A 17,900-nucleotide genomic window follows, 5' to 3' on the forward strand; every position below is an offset into this window, starting at 1 on the left:
CCCGTAGACCAAAGTTACGAAGAATGTGAAGAAGCTATTGATGATCAACAGTGTCAAAGGCAGAAAGATCAAGGAGGATTAGGATAGAGTATTGGCCGTGAGATTTAGCAGCAATAAAATCGTTGGATACTTTGGTCACAGCAGTTTCGACAGAGTGACCAGCACGGAATCCAGACTGAAGGGGGTCAAGCAGAGAGTTGGATTCGAGAAAGTCTGTCAACCTAGCGTACACAACTCTCTCGAGGATCTTGGAGGCAAATGGCAGTAGCAAAAAAGGGCGGTAGTTGGATGGGGAGTTGGGATCAAGGTTGGGCTTTTTCAGAATTGGGGTTACGATTGCATGTTTGAAGGGTGAGGGAAATGTGCCAGAGGAAAGGGAGAGATTGAAAATGCTAGCGAGAGGAAGAGCAAGAGAGGGAGACAAAGTGCGGATGAGATGCGAGGGAATAGGATCGAGGGAGCAGGTAGTGGGGCGGGAGGACAGGAACAGAGGAGAAACCTCGGGGGAGTGGGGTTGGGTGATGTAATGATAGGGGTAGGAGAGAGATTTGAGATCTCTTTCCTGATTGTAGAGATCTTCTCAGTGAAATGAGATGCAAAGTTTGTGGCGGACAAGGTGGTGGAAGGAGGGGGAGTCACAGGGTGAAGAAGAGCTTCAAAAGTGTGAAACAGGTGTTTGGGTTGATGGGACAGTGTGCTTATGAGGGTTTTGAAGTAGTTTACTTTTGCAGAGGAAAGAGCCATGCTGTAGGAGCGCAGCATAAAATATGATATAGAATACTTGCATCATAATAATAATGTATTATAGGTAATCCAAACCCACCCTCTTTACTTCTTTTAGAAAGTCTATTTAAGCTTATTCTTGGAATGTAACCTCTCCAGATAACATTTTGGGCTGCGCCCAGTGGGTCTAGTCAGATGCAAGATAAACACTCAATAGTGTAGTTCTCAAGCACAAGGTCAGGATTTAAGCTCAAAATAGAGGGTATTTGTTGATTAACAGGCTTTCATCTAAGTCAGCTGTCAGGCCCCGTCCCCACATTAATTTAAATTATCCACTACAACAGGTAATTGATAGGTAAGGTAATAAAGCTACCAAACATAATGATGATCAGTAAACAGGATGAACCCTCTTCTTGTTTTTAAATTATATTTATCAGAATTTAATAACAAAAGTAAAGGTTATTGAAAAATTAGTCAAACAAATAAAAATATGCTGTGGGTAAACATAGTTTTAATTAAAGATTCACACTGTATTAATGTCAAAACGACAAACCCTCATGTTAATCTGCAATTGTTACAATATATTTCAAATGACATGTGTGATACTGAAATTAAAATACAACTTGTAATTTAAACGCGTTCCTTTCAAAAGACACATGTAGAATAAATTAGATTTAAAAAAAAAAACTGTAAAAATTAAATTATTCTACATTTACACAGATTATTCTTTATTGCATTTTTCTTTAGATTCCATCTGTTAAATGTGATGCATTTCCTTTGGCCTTCACCTTTGTACCGATCAGTGGAACACTTCCCACGCAAGTAGCATTAGGAAAGGACTTGAAATCTCTTCCAAAAACTGTTGTCTACAAAAAGGAAGACATGGCACAAAAGGTAACCTCAAATATGTTTTCTAATACAGTAATACATCTGTATTGATTTTAAAATTACACATGGCTAAAATGGCAATCTATGTATGTTTACAAATGAAAAATGCTTTAAAGATAAATAATTATCCAGAAAATCACAACATATATTTTCAAACAAAAATGTATTTTATTTGTTGCAAATGAATGAAATTGTGTGCAAATCTGAACTTTTATTGAGTACAGTAATTGCCTTGCAAATGATTGTTCTCTATTAGATGCTCGAAGGCAGTTGTGGAACTAATATAGAGAGGGCACCGGTACAAGAATTATTTTGGGATCTCACTCTAGCACAAGGATGGTCAAAAGGCATATGTATGAAGTATTGGTGTTTCACTGCAGAGATTTGTTTATATGTAGTGTTACCATTTCAGTGCAGTGGTGTATTTGTATGCAGTGTTGACTAACGTGTGGACAAATATACATACACTGCCACACACACAGAAACACCAACACTGATACACACATATACACACACTGATACAAACATATAAACATACTGAGACACACATGTAGCAGAGCCCTAGTCCTGGCAGGGACTTTCCTCCGCTGGATCACCAAGAGTAGAATCAGGAACAAAAAAATACCAAGTAAATAGTAAATATTTTACAATATCCCAAAAATACATAAAACAATATAGGAACCCCATAAAAATCATTTTCTCGAATAGCATGGATCTGAGCACACAATATATCCAAAAAGTGCTCAGATTGGTTTGGTAGAACTAAACTTATTGTCAAGTAAGTTTTGACAGACCGGCCACAAGGTGATAGCCCAAAACAGTTCCAGAGAATTGGGCAGGAGGGCCGATTGACTTTCGGGGGTTCCTGTGTGAACACCAACGAACACTCACCCAGGCTGCTATGGAGCGAATGCTTCCCCTGTTCGGTAGATTATATCTATGTATTCCCTGAATGCCGTTTATCTAGGTGGTCGGGAAGTTGTCGGGAAGTGGGGCGGGCAGCGGTACCATCTTTGCCCGAAAACAGTTCCAGGCATTCGACGACCAAGTACCGCTGCATGTGTTCGGGAGACAAAATGGCCACCATACACTGGACCAAGTGCATTCGGTTATATGAATGGTGGCCACCCAGGGAACGTACTCAAGCGAAGGTGTCAGGTCGTTAATTTGTGGGAAGGTTGGTGTTCACTGGGGCATAGTCTTTCGGGAGATGAACAAGGGGGTATGGACAACCGCATATAGCGGAATGGAGTCTGCTACAATGCTCCCCCGTAACCACAAGCCAGCATACACAGTCTGATCCTAAAGGATTGGCTTGGGGATGTCCGGGGGTGCTCACAGATCACTTCTAAAGTTCTGTCTGTCTGGACAACCTGTCAGCATTTCCATTTTGCTTCCCGGGGCGGTAATGTATAGTGAAGCCAAAAGGCTGCTGCACTGGAGTTTGGTGCCAGGTTAAGCCATACCAACTGGGTTCTGATGCGTGAGCAGGGAAAGTGGTTGTCCGTACAAATAGGGCTGTAACTTTTTCAGGGCCCACACCACGGCCAGGCACTCCTTCTTTATTGCAGCGTAGCTTACTTCTGGGGGTAAAGCTTGTGACTGATGTAAGCCACTAGATGTTCCCTGCTATCGGGTCTGACTTGGCTCAGTACTGCTCCCAATCCAAACATAGTAGCGTCTGTATGAACAAGAAAGTGTTTAGTTGGATTGGGAGCTGTCAAGACAGGTTTATTCACTGGGGCCTGGTTTAACTGCTGGAATGCCTGCTCACACTCAGGGGCCCAGACTACTTGGCGGGGAAGGTTCTTATGGGTAAGATCCGTAAGGGACTTGGCCATGGCACTGTAATTGGGTACAAACTTCCTATAATACCCTGCCATCACAAGGAAGCAGGCTCAGGCTTCTGCATCCCACTCTGTGATTGAGGTACTGTACCTTGGTCATGCCTATGTTACACTTGCTTGGCTTAAAGGACCACTATAGGCACCCAGACCACTTCAGCTCAATGAAGTTGTTTGGGTGCCAGGTCCCTCTAGTTTTAACCCTGCAGCTGAAAACATAGCAGTTTCAGAGAAACTGCCATGTTTTCACTGAAGGTTAATCCAGCCTCTAGTGGCTGTCTAACTGTACTCCTATCAGGTATCGCTGAAGATGGTGATATCATCCAGATATGCATAGGCATATTCCTGGAACTCATCTAGGAGCTGGACCACCATCTTCTGGAAAGTAGCTGGAACGTTCTTCATCTCAAACGGCATTAGCCTAAATTGGTACAGACCGAATGGAGTGACAAAGGCCGACTTAGAGAAGGCTTCGGTGGCTAGGGGATATGCCAGTACCCCTTTTAAAGATCAATTGTAGGAGCCATCTTGTCTAGTGACTCATCTATCCTAGGCACAGGATAGGCGTCCGACACCTTCTTTTCATTTAACCGCCAGTAGTCTACACAGAAATGGGTTATACTGTCCCATTTTGGCACTAGGACTACTGGGTAGGCCCAGGGGCTGTCGGAGGACTCAATAACCCCTAGTTGGAGCATTTCCTGAATCTCCCTCCGCATACTCTCTCATACCGAGTCCGGGACTCGGAACGGGGGTTGGCATAGTGGGAGTTGACTTAGTGTCTCTACCCGGTGATTGGCCAAATGGGTTTACCCAGGCACGTTGGAGAAGGTGGCTTTCTTATCCTCTAGTAGCTGCAGTACCTAAGTATGCTCCTGAGGGCGCAGCCATTCTCCCAACTTGACCTCCTCTAACTTGCCTGTCTGACTCCTGTCCCCTAGGAGGTCTGGTAGGGGATCGTTATCAAAGTCTTTGGAGGCAGGAGCACAGATCACCACTACTTCCTCTGCTTTTTCATGGTAGGGTTTCAGCATATTCACATGAAGAATGCGTTGTCCTCTCACTCCAGAGCAAGGGCCGATCGCATAGGTGGTGTCGCCAGGCGGCCTGTAGTTTGTCATTATGGACAGGTTTTAAAATTAAAACTTTATGTCTTATCTGAAAGCTATGGTCCCTGGCTCCTGATCGTACCATGTGCACTGGCGGCTCTGTGCCACTTGGAGGTTCGTTCGTACGGTTCTAGTCAATTCCTCCAGGTGGTCACGGAACTCTAGTACATATGGAACTATGGGGGTCCCGTCCTGGCTGGTATCCCAGTCCCAGTGTTCTCTGATAAGGTCTAGGTGCCCCCTCACTCGCCTCCTGAAGAGTAGCTTGAATGGGTAGAACCATGTGGATTCCTGGGGCACCTCCCGTTATGCAAACAGGAGGTGCGTCAGGAATTACTCCCAATCTCGGTTGGTGTCCGTGAACGTTTGGAGCATTTGTTTCAATGTCCCATTGAACCGTTCGCATAGGTCATTAGTTTGGTGGTGGTAAGGCAAGCTCAAAATCGGCATAATGCCGTAGAGCCTGCAGTTTTGATGTGTGACCTCTGCAGTAAATTGGGAGCACAGATCCGGCACGATCTACCAGGGAAATCCCATGCGCGAGAAGATTGTCATCAGGGCTTCCGAGACCGTCTCTGCATGAATGTGTCAGGATTACTAGTTGATCCAGCACGCAGAATAATATCACACCTAGTACTAAGGATAACGTTTAACTGGACCTTAGAATGGCCAGACTTAACATATCCAAGAATAGTCAGAATAATTGCCGAGGTCAGGGAAACCGAATGAGACACGACGATGAGGGAAAGCCAAAAGTCAAGGATACTAGAAATCAGGGAAGTCAAAACAAAGCCAAGATCAAATACCAGAAATAATATGATCAGGAACACTCTCTCGGATAACCAGCAAAGGGAAACCATGACAGGGCAATGAGTAAAAGGAGAAATTAGTTTAAATAACCCTCCTGCAGATCGGATTGGACGTAACCGGCCTCTGACCCCAAAAGGTGTGTGCGCGTCTTTTGTGTGACGTAACATGCATGGCGATGCCGTCATTACCTTGGGCGGATGTGGGGCTACAATATGGTGTGGATTTGCAGTGGTCAGCGGCCACAGACATGCTGCAGAAGTCAGCCATATGGGCACAGGGCCACTGAGCGGCACCTCCATTACGGCTAGGAAGGCAATTTTCACTGCAAACACCATAAGGTGAGGATGAATACATGACAGAATGTTGGTTAGCGCCACCGCCTCAAGATATATTTTTTTTGCTGGAGGGGCTAGGCTTAGCTAAGAGGCCGACTAGGTCTACCGCTATCCTGCTAAATGGTTCCTCAATAATGGGGACAGGGTGGAGTTTGGCCTTGCTCTCTCTTACCTACCCTCTGGCAAGTATCACACGTTTGGCAATACTGCCTAATGTCCTGGGAGATGTCTGGCAAAATAAATTCTGGGTGAGCCAATACCTTGTTCAGTTAACCCCTAAATGCCCGGATAGCGGAATGTTGTGAGCTATCTGGAGCAGTTCCTGCCTGTACCGCTGAGGTACTACCAGCTGCCTGGTGGGGATCGGTTCTGACCCAGCCACTACCCTCTCTGAATCATGGAAGAATAGACCCTTATCCCACACATACCTCTCTCCCTCTAACCAAACCTGATTGGAGGTGATGCGGTCCCTTTATACTTGTAACTTGGGGTCAGTGGTCACCTCTTTCTCAAACTCTGTTGGGGCTTCCCAGGGGAAACACTCTAGGGTTGGGGAAGGGTCTCTTACCTGAGCCTCTGGGTGGGAGCTATGGCCCATGGTGAGGGCTTGTTGACTGATGACCACCATGTATAGTTCCTCTGGCTGCATTTGTGGCTCAAAAGTGGAAGTAAGCTTTGCCAGATCGTTCCCCAACAACACCTCCGCAGGTAGCCCCTCCATCAGCTCAACCTTCACTATTCCAGACCCCACTCCTCAATGCTGATGTACCCGGGCAGGGTGCAACCGATACACAGCTTCTCCTGCTACCTTAACAGCCACAAAATTCCTGTTTCGCGCTGCTTCAGGAACCAGGTGCCGCTTGACTAGGGTGAGGGTGGCTCCCGTGTCTCGGAGCCCTTTGATCATCTTGCCCTGTAGGTGCACGGTCTGTCGGTGGTGCTGTTGGTTGTCAGCCACTGCTTCCACCAGGTCTGCTTCATGCAGGACTTCCCAGTTCTCTTCGGGTGGTCCTCGAGTGACACAACGTGTGGGGTCCTCTGTGTGGTAATAGTAGAAGGCTGCTCTGGTTGCTGGAGGGGGTCCGGGATGGATCCATTGTGCCCGGTCCCTGTTCTGGGGCAGTCCCTTTCGCATGTGCTCCATCTTTTTATACAGATGGGCATGTACCGGGCTCTGCTGTTGGAAGCGTGGTGGTGGGATATTAAAGGTACAAGGGTTTCGGTGTTGTGCCACTGGTCCCGCGGGGGGTAATACTGGTCGAGCATTTAGATATCCATCTGCCTGCCTCGCTGCTTCTGTGATGGTGGTGTGGTTGCGATCCCTTACCCACTCTTGGATCTCTGAAGCCAGCCCATTAAAAACCTGCTCCAATAGTTCTAGTTGTAAGAGTTACTCCATTGTGCTTACTTAGTGGGCTTGTACCCATTCCAGGGTGGCGCTTTGTAGCCAGCATGCCCACTTGGCATGAGAATCTTACTTCACTTTCCTAAGTTCTCTGAACCGCCTTCAGTATGCCTCAGGAGTAATGGCATTCCTGGCTAATATAATGGCTTTGACCCGAATATAGTCCTAAATTTCCTCATCTGAGACTGTCTGGTACGCTTCGGCTGCTCTCCCCGAGTACCTTGATAGGATCTTTTGAACCGTCTATGAAAATGTCTCCACTCTTTCAAGGCTACGATAATGGCCAATAGTTCTCTATTGCCAATATCATAATTCTGTTCCGCCTATGAGAGTTTCCTAGAGAAGAAACCATACAGGTGTAAAGGTTGGTCTGGGTACAAGAGCTGGGAAAGAATAGCTCCTACTCCTATCTCAGAAGCATCTACTTCCAATATAAAAAGAAGTGAAGGGTCAGGATGTCTGAGGATAGAAGCGGAAACAAAAGCCCTTTTCAGGGTCTCAAAGGCTTCCCTTGCCTCAGGGGGCAATGCATAGTGGTTGGTAGCCTTCTTAGTGAGGTTAGTCATAGGGGCTATAAAGATAGAGATGTTTTTAATAAACCTCCTATAATAGTTAGTGAAGCCTATGAACTTCTGGATAGGTTTAATCCCTAAGGCAAAGGCCACTCAACAACAGCTGACAACTTCTTGGGATCAATACTGAATCCAGAGGCCAAGATAACATAACCCAAGAAATGGACTTCTGCTTGATCAAACAAACACTTCAACAGGCCATTGTAGAGAAGTGTTTGTAAAACCTTGGAGACGTGTACGTAATGTTTACTTAGGTCAGGGGAATGTATTAAAATATCGTCCAAGTACACTATCACAACGAATGTATGAAATCCCTGAGAACATCATTGATGAAATCTTGGAAAACTGCAGGAGCATTACATGGGACGAAAGGCATGACTGCATATTCATAATGCCCACTTTTGGTGTTAAATGCGGTTTTCCACTCATGCCCCTCTTTTATGCGTACCAAGTTGTATGCACCCCTCAGATCCAACTTGGTGTAGACAGAAGCCTCTTTTAACCTGTCAAAAATCTCAGTGATAAGGGGAATAGGATACTCATGTTTTATCGTTATTTTGTTCAACCCTCTATAGTCAATGCAGGGGCGTAGATCTTCCTCTTTTTTGGAAGCAAAAAAGAAACCAGCCCCAGCTGGAGAGGAAGATCTATGTATAAAGCCCTTTGCTAAGGATCCACACTAATATACTCTTCCATGACAGCATTCTCCTCGAAGGAAAAATGATAAACTCCTCCTTTCAGTGTCATCGTACCAGGTAGGAGTTCTATAGCATAATCATAAGGCCTATGAGGTGGTAACCTGTCTGCCTCCTTCTTTTCGAGCACTGCTTGCAGGTGTACATAAAGGGAGAGTATGTCTGTAGATAGCGGTGGGGCAGTAGGAACATTAATGAGACGAAACAGGAGTGACCTTTTATATACACTTCTCCTGACACATATCACTCCATGAGATTATATAACCCTGTCTCTAATCAATAGTGGGGATGTGTAGACATAACCAAGGCTAACCCAGTATGATTGATGAAGAAGGGGATCACCTGAATACAAAATTCCTCTGTGTATAACAGACCAGAATGCATAGTCAACGGTTCTCTCTCATACAATAAAGATCTACCATCTATGGTCTCAACAGCCCAGGGTGTTTCCTTATTTCTTAGGGGTGGTAAGTGGGTCCTGATAAAACCCCTGTCTATAAATTTATCAGCTGCTCCAGAACCTATGAGTAGTGATGTCCCGAACAGTTCCCCGGGAACCGTTCGCCAGCAACATAGCATGTTCGCGGTCCGCCCCCTATTCGTCATGGAGGTGGGAGGATCTGGGAGGGAGGGTCTGCTGCTGATTGGCTGGAATGTGTCTGCTTACTGTGAGGTACAGGGTCAAAGTTTACTCAATGATGACGAATAGGGGGCGGACCGAACATCGCGCGTGTTCGCGACTGCGAACACGCTATGTTCGCCGGCCAACGGTTCCCGGCGAACTGTTCGTGACATCACTAGCTATGAGTGCTAGAACGTCTATAGATTTTTCTCCCCAAGTTTAGGTAAGATAAGGAGGAATAAACACTTAGGAGGCAGAGTAGGGGATTCAGATGTCACACCCAAGGCCGGCCCCCTGAGCGACCTTAGATGCAAGACCGGACAAGTCAATCTGAGATGCCACTTCTGGCCACTAAATAAGCAGAGCCCCTCTTTTCTCCTATATTGTTTCTCCACGTCAGACAGTTTGGTCACCCCTTGTTGCATGGACTCAGTATCTGTAGATGAAGAAACATCAGGTACTAAGGTCCTAGGCATTATAGCACCTGTAGGACGTCTAACACGATTCCACTGTTGGGCTCTCTCCCTTAACCGGTTATCAATGTCGATAAGATAACTGATAAGGTCCTCTAGAATGACTGAAAGGTCTCTGGCTGCGACCTCATCCAGTATGTTATCATTAACCCCCTCCATGAATGCATTCACTAAACCACTATTGGTCCAATCCACCTCAGAGGCAAGAGTGCGGAAACTAATAGCATACTCCGTTACAGATCTATTTCCTTGCTTAATCCTCATAAGATATTTAGCGGCACTCCTCTCTCTGCCAGGTGGATCAATCATCTTAAAAAGGTCTTGTAATCTTAAATCAAGTCCTTGTTGCCTCCCATAAAGTATTAGCCCATTCCAAAGCCTTGTCGGTTAACTGGTGAAAAAAGAAGCCGACCTTGGACCTTTCAGTGTGAAAAGACCTGGGAGATGTTACAAAGTGCAAATCTATTTGGTTTATAAACCCTTAACAGGTCTTAGTATCACCAACGTATCCAGGAGGTGGTGTCAGGTTTGTGGTCATACTGTTCTGACCAGAAGCTTCACTCTCCAGAGGCACAGATTGGGGTGGCATAGGTGGAAGGTTTTCAGGAGAGAGGTGGGCTGTTCTGGCTAACAAGGTCTGGAAGGCCTGAGCGAATTGGTCCATTCTATTGTCCATTTCCTCAAATTTGCAGGGTTCATTGCTCTATCGTAATGTCACGGGAGTTGTACCCCAAAACGCAGAAAATAGGAAACCCACAAAAGGTGGATTCAAAAGTTGTATTACGGAGCATTAAAATCGCCAGACTTAATGTATTAAATTAGCGAGAATCGAGGTCAAGAACAAATCAAGGTCAGGGATACAGAACTACACAAAATCAAGAAAAAGCCGTGGTCAGGATACCATAAATCACAAGTCAAATACAAAGCCGACGTCAAACACAGGAAATCACAAGGGAATCTCTAGGAGCACTAAACAAGGATCTAACAAGAAACCACGATAGGGCAAGCCTTAAATAGGCTCACAAGAGTTCCCATTGGTCCACGTCATCTCCCCTCGACCTCAAACAACATTGGGTTGCCTAGATGATGTGGTTCCTTTAAGGTCATTACGTCAATATTTTATATATATGGATTGCAGTTCGTCCCGCGAACCAGCAGAGGTAGCCACTCGTTGGACCGAAAATACGTTTTATCTATTCAGGCCACGTGGCCTGAGGACTGAGGTAATGCGGCCATGCATGGCCAGAGAAGAGTGGCACAGAGGTCGGCTAAAGGTAAGTTTGTGACAGCTGCTAGCTGAAAATTTTAGGGTACTGGGGCAGGTTAAGGCTCTCTTCTCTATGAGGATATGCTAATTGGCCAGGGTGGTGTTTGGCTCCACCCCTTGCCCACCTCTTTGATTGAGATCATCATAACTGACAATCTCAACCAATCCAATGCTTTCCTATGGGACACTTTGTGATTGGCTGAGATCATCACAACTGATTATGCCAGCCAAGGAAGCAGATGATCAGGGCCAGAGCTAGCACTAGCATACTGGAATTAAGGTAATATTTAACTATATTCATTGGGGCAAAGTGTTGATAGTGTTTTTAACACTATAGGGTTAGGAATCCATTTTTGTGTTCCTGACCCTATACTGTTCCATTAAGATTGACTGCCTCGCTTGTAAGTAAGTAAAAAGAAGTTAATGCATGGTCTGTGACATCAATGAATAGTTGAAATGATCATTTTCAATACATTAACACATGGAACTTGGATGTCAAAACCCACATGCAGTAAAACACTCACAGATAACCAAAGCATCCTAACCCAGAGAGAGATATTGATTCAAATCAGGGTTGCACATGCAGTCTTTGTGTTAATAGCCCTTATATAATAAAAGACCTATGCATTATACATTCTGTGTACATGTGTACCATGTAAATATCTGTTACTTTCTTTTATAGTAGAAGAATAATATGTCAATACTGCAGATGATCCATTGAATAGAACATTAAATATAATACTTAACTTGTTATTATTTTACTGTTTGTTATAATTGCTAGTAATATTATTCTGAATGTTTTCTTTACCAATCTCATGGCAGCCTGCAACATATTCGGGGTACTCCTCAAAAGAATTCATCCAAAAAACTGATGAAAATATATTAGGTGCTCAGAAACAATCAAGTACAGAAAATATGTTTTCAGGGAAAGAAGAGTCCACAAGGAACTGTGAAGATATGCATCGAAATGACCTTTTCATAGCTGAATTTGTCCTTGTCATGGACCATGATGAGGACAAAGATGAAACTATGGACAAAAGCAACCATTCTTTTTCTTCTGCTGAGGGACATTATGGATCCACAGTGAAACCGCTTTCCACTACAGCAACGATTCCACTTATAAGTGTTAACAAGATATATGTTCCTGAAAGGTGCCATGATGATGGCTCACAAAATAAGAATTCTCAAGATAGAGATCAACAGGTAAAATCTACTAAAATTGTGTTTGTGATAGTGAAAACACTTCCGTGCTCATTGCTGTTATTTCTACATTTGAAATATGTTAAAAAGTACATGTTTAACCCCTTAAGGACACATGACGTGTGTGACACGTCATGATTCCCTTTTATTCCAGAAGTTTGGTCCTTAAGGGGTTAAAGTGTGTAAAGTATAAACTTGAACATTCTATATTTCAAATGTTTGAATTATAAACTATTAGATCATTTAAAGTGGGGTTGATTTAAAACATATCTAAAATTAGTTTTTATATCACTACTGATCATTTAAAATACATGGTTAATAATGGCTTTGTGTTTGCTTTTGTTTAGAATTATTTAATGTTCTAGTATATATTCATGTTTCATTCTATTGCTTTTCTTAAAATGCTAGCCTAAAATCTCTATAATGCTTCTTTGCACCAAATCACATAAAAAACTCACCGTAAGACTAAAATATTGACTCTGAGCATCTAAGTATTTGATGTGAAAACTGCTTTGAATTACAGAATAGGAGTACTAGGGCAATATGTCTGTAAGTGCACATTCTGAAAGTATTATGCGTGAGTGTGCGTTAACATATAGAAAAGATGCACACAATAATGCAAATACTTCACATCATAGTTACAGATATACACTACACACAGATATTTTTTTTTTTAAAGGGGTACTTCAAGTGCCATGACATCTTCAGTGTTTTGAAGTGATCATAGTACTTGGAGCTTTTATGTGCATCATTTTAGTTTTTAACTCCACCTGGGGCAGCACCATTGGTCAGCCTGGATCAAGCATTATACACTGGCTAATGACAATTATGTGTAAATTTCTTTGCACATAGGTTAATTTATTAATGGAGAGTGCATTCAGGACATGCTCTCAGCCAATTAATGACCAGTAGGCTTGGCATCAACATCAAATAGGCAATAGAGAATATGGTCAGCAGTCATGCCATGCTCTTACTGGGTAATAAAACCAGGGTACTCCTAACTTCATAATAACAACTGTGGACTGAAGTAAGAATGGCGCTTGGAGTAGCCCTTTAAAAAAAGGTTATTTATTGAAAACTCATCCATTATAAGGGTTATTTAAACAAATTTTAAATCCAAAAGTGTCCTAGTAGATATAAGAAAATAATGCAGTGTTTATGAAAAGGTGACCCGCAATTATGTAGACTAGTCCAGAACAAGCTGAGGCCAAGGGTTATAGATAATCATAACATTGAGGAACCAAGCCACGTTATTGGTGTCAGAAAACGAAATAAATAGACAGGCAATATTTAATGATCTATTGAATAAAAAACACAAACAAAAGGGTTATAGACTTAAGTGTCTAAAGGGTTTATATAGATAGCATTGACTGCACATTGGTTTGTGTCATTCTTCTTTAACCAGAACATATACATGCATCAACGTATTCGTATGCCCTGTTTTACTTTTTTGATTTACCGATTTGGCTGACACCAATAACTTGGCTTGATTGTGAATTTTCCCCAGAAATATGATGTGCATCCTGCTCAGTATAAATAGGTATGGTGTAGAAGCATTCTGTGCCAAAAAGGTGACTGGAATGATGGCATGGTGATTAGTGCAGGAGGCCATGGGTACTATTGCACACTGAAACTGTAAAAAAAAAAAAACACAAAACTTAGCCAAAGTTAGAAAACAGAAATAAACCAAAGATGTTTGATCTAGTGATAAACACATTTTATAAAGGCAAATGATCATCTCCAACTATAACCTAATAAGGAGATATTTCAAAAGGACAGAATAGAATTAGTTAACTAAATGGGAGGCAAGGTGCAACTGAGCCCTGTAGGATGTTCTTAGGAAACTCAGCATATCCCCTATGCACATTTGTGATCTTATTAATATTAGGAACCCAACCAGGGGCACATATCATACACATACTTAACTAAATTTAGTGGTATATTGCACCATTCTTCATGAAGTGTGCCAAGGGAAGAATGGGGTAAAAAATTACGTTTTGATATGGTGGCCCAGGAGATCTTAGAAAACACTTGACCTCATTGCGGTGTTAGGAAACCAATCTTTAATTTGTTTATTGCACATTACTTTGCAATAACTGTCTACCCCTTTCCTGACAGACCTCTCTGCATACTAGGCTCTGTCTGCATAGGGGGCCTTATTTTTCCTTTTCCTGGCAGGCTCTGCCTGCTCCACTACTGTTGTATTACTTTCTCTGGTAGGCTCTGTCTGCACACTACTAGGCCCTATTTATCCCTTTCCTGACAGACTTTGCCTGCCCCATTACTGTTTATCCTTTCTCTGTCAGGCTCTGCCTCTACTCTACTAGGACCTAATTATCCCTTTCCTGGCAGACTCAGTCTACCCTATTAACTTATTTCCCCTTTCACTGGCACATCCTGTCTATACACTGGACCTTATTTGTCTCTTTCCTGTCAGGCTCTGCCTGTCCCATTACTGTTTTCCCATTTTTATGACAAACCCTACCTAACCTCTGGGACTTATGTGTCCCTTTCCTGGCATGCTCTACCTGCAAAAAACAGTAATGGCAGGCAGAGCAAATAAGGCCCAGTTATTTGCTCTGCCGGTCTGCCTGCCATTACTGTTTTTCCCTTTTTCTGGCAGGCTCTGTTTGCACACTGTGCCTTATTTATCCTTTTCCTGGCAGGCCCTGCCAGCCCCATTACTGTGCTTCCCTTACCACTTGAAGGCTCTGCCTGCACCACACACTCTCACTTATGTTCCGATGAGCTGATGTTCCTGGCGGGCTCTGGTGTATTTATTTCCCTCTGGGTTGTGTTATTTGCTTCTCCCCTTACTGGTGGGCTAGGCCGTGGTATTACTGTGCTGCACACCAATCCTCGGCTCTTCAGGACTCATTTGATGGTTTGCGGTTGTCATCTTGGATCTCGTATTTGACAAGATCCCTGGCAGCCATATTGGCGGACTCACATGGTAGCAAGTGCAGTGATTAGGGGCTGACCGCTCCTTCACACAGTGCCTGCCTATATCACCGCTCCCCCTGGTGCTCGCGTCAGCAGCACATATCCTTAAATTGGAACAATACAGAGAATATTAGGATGGCACCTTTGCAAGGATGACACACAAAATTCGTGAAGCATTTCATGGATTCTACAAGTTTATACCTTTTTACAATCAATTCTACCTGTCTGGGTGTGGGGACCAAATGTATAGTCAGTGTATTGACCCTGGAGGTTTTACTTGAGTGGTAGGTGCTACATGTCCTACTGGTTTATGGGGGAACTCCCCTTATAACTGACATGTAATTGTGCTGCTAAGGGGAGCCTGCTGTTGCTGTCTTCTCTACTGGGTGAACCCCAGTCGTTTTACCGCTTTTTATATACAGCCTGTACTTACTGTGCCTGATTTTATACTGTAAAATTGTGTGCTATGGCCATTACCTCCTGTCCCACATCAACCACTGCCCATAGTGCCAAATAGGTATTGCTGTTGTCTTTCTGCCTACGTTATATTGCCCTTGTGGTACTTTATACATTGGGTGAGTCCCAGTGGCCTGTTATTGTGATTGAATATAGAGGACTCCCAAAAACCTCTGGTAGCAGTTTGGTGTTCGCTGAGAGTACTTCCTGTAAGGCTGGATAGGGCAACAGAATCTCCTCTACCGCGGTCTGCCACTCGGCTACAGTACATGCAGTGACCGGCAGGAGGGGAGTGCTTCCACTCCTGCTGGTCACCCACCGATTCCACCTTGCACCCCCCTAGCCAGTGCGCCCTATGCGGTCTCACACCAGCTGAAATGTATGCTGGCCCACTGTGAATTTTCCCAGTATCCCCTTGGGCCAGTCTTTCCTTGTGGGTGAGAAATATGGTGGATGATTTGCAATTATGCTCAATACTAAATACATCAGCAGAAGCAGTTCATTTTATTGCATCATGGTTGCCCCATTTTAAGAATTTGTTAGTAACATATACTAAAAAGCATAAGACATAACAAAAGTAATCACAAAATGTTTGAATCAAAGTCTCTTAAAAGCAAAAGGGCATGTAAGTAGTTTGTATGCTATATTGTGTTTTATTGTTTGACAGATCTCAATTTGTTTTGTTTTTTTTGTCCTCAGCTCTACTCTTCAATGTCTGCTTCACCTTTCCAGTTTAGACAACGATATACTAATGTAATGCACACACATAATTATACATTATCTAATAATAAGTATCCCATACGGTCTAAAGAGAATGAAAATTCATCATTCTGTCCTTCTGTTACCACACATGAAAATCATTCTTTAGAGAGATTTTCACTTGCTTCTAACAAACACATGTCATCACAGGAAAGTCAGGAATTGAATATTGAAAATCTAAATTCTCTCAGGGAATCCCCGCTAACCCAATCACATGATCCAACTGATAACATTAAAACAGGTTCTAGTTTTGGTAATATTTCAGAAATTCAAAGTCAATGTGTTCGATTCTTACCAAGAAATTCAAATGAACAGTTAAATATATTATCACCTTTGCCAATTCGCATTTTTAAGCATCCCCTTTGCCCTAGTCCTAGTCCTCTCCAATCACCTTATTATGGCTCCTCCTGCACTTTATCCAGCGCCCCAATGTCTCCAACTCCAAGTCATGAAATTATTTCACGTGCTCCATCTCGTCTGTCATTTTTAACTTCTTTACTGAGATCAAAAAAATCAAGTCAGAAAAGACCACATGCTCCGGATGTCAATCAATATAATTTAGCAACCCACCCATCTCCATCACATTTATATCTACAGAATACTGGTAACCCATTGGCAGTCACCAGAAAATCAATTTCATGTTTCTCTCTTAATAATTCAAATGAATTCAAAACAGTGCAGTTTCGAAAGCAATCTGATATGCTCCCTTCTGCTTCAGAGTCAAATATTTCACAGCCTCAATCCTCATTTCATCAAAGGCCAATGAGAACATTATCCCCAGATGCAGTATATTTCAAACCACCTTCATGTGGTTTAGGGCCTCGAAAATATATCTCTTCACCCTCTACAAGCAGAGAAAATTTATCACCACTAAATGTTAAACCTCCTTTAAATAAATATAATTATAAACCTTTAAAAAAATATTCAATTGTTGGAAAAGCCAGAAAAGTTACATTGTCGCCTCCAGTCTCTCCTCATAAAATATTAGATTCCCAGTCTAATTTTATCAGTCAAACACAAACTGTATCTCCAAACACAAGGAAGTACAACACTCCTAGTGGTAGTTGCAAGGCAAGAGACCATTATTATCTGACTGATATAGACTATCGCCCTGCAGTATCACCTTCTACAAGTATGTATATCACAGAAACAAATGATTTTTCACATTCTGAATTTAAACCATTTCATAAAATCCCCAGTGAAAATCTAAATTCAAAAGGGGACATTGATACACCAGTCAACTCAAATCTTAGTTCTCATTTCAACTTACCGAAGCCTGAAACATCATCAAGAAAGCATGAGCCAATTTGTCCTTCATCTGATAATGCACCTTCACCAACAAGGTCATCCTTGTCAAGATGCAGTGACTTTTCATCATCACAGTCATTATCTTATTGTTCTGACCATGAACATCAACAGGTACAAAGCGTGTGCATGTAAATTCCCTAAACGTTTTAATATTATACTTAAAACATTTTCTAATGTTACTAAAACATTCTGAAAATGAACTGCTATGTCAGTGCGGTGTGATTTGTATTAATTTTCTTAATTCTGTATATGACCAAGTTGTGTAAACATTAGGAAAGAGAGAGGAGCATATGCAAGAAAACTGTAGCTAAGGCCAAATTTTTCTGAATGGCTAGAAACTAACTACACTTAATCCTTTGCTGTTACACTGTTATCCACGAAATTGGCTTACATACTGTACTTCATTGTATTATTTTATTTATAACAGCAGCATATTCTGTAGAGCTTTACCATATTACAAAGAAAATGTAAACCGCAAATAAATGTAAATT

The 17,900-nt window shown here is 42.7% G+C and overlaps 1 protein-coding gene and 1 non-coding gene across 4 annotated transcripts in view; both read left to right on the forward strand.

The window, feature by feature from the left end:
* The window catches only part of MLIP (muscular LMNA interacting protein), a 427,685-nt gene that overhangs the window by 248,107 nt on the left and 161,678 nt on the right, over positions 1–17,900 (forward strand). For 2 of the 3 annotated variants that reach the window (XM_063442933.1, XM_063442934.1), the window contains 3 exons: positions 1,471–1,617; positions 11,566–11,946; positions 16,042–17,520. In XM_063442933.1, coding sequence (XP_063299003.1) covers positions 1,471–1,617; positions 11,566–11,946; positions 16,042–17,520 — 2,007 coding nt within the window. The remainder of the gene's footprint in view (positions 1–1,470; positions 1,618–11,565; positions 11,947–16,041; positions 17,521–17,900) is intronic. The other variant, XM_063442935.1, reaches the window with a different exon arrangement.
* LOC134593872 (U6 spliceosomal RNA) lies at positions 14,967–15,074 on the forward strand. Its single transcript, XR_010090286.1, has one exon. It is a non-coding gene; the product is annotated as a U6 spliceosomal RNA (small nuclear RNA).

The sequence above is a fragment of the Pelobates fuscus genome, chromosome 2 (assembly GCF_036172605.1).
Source record: "Pelobates fuscus isolate aPelFus1 chromosome 2, aPelFus1.pri, whole genome shotgun sequence".
In the NCBI taxonomy this organism is placed as follows: domain Eukaryota; kingdom Metazoa; phylum Chordata; class Amphibia; order Anura; family Pelobatidae; genus Pelobates; species Pelobates fuscus.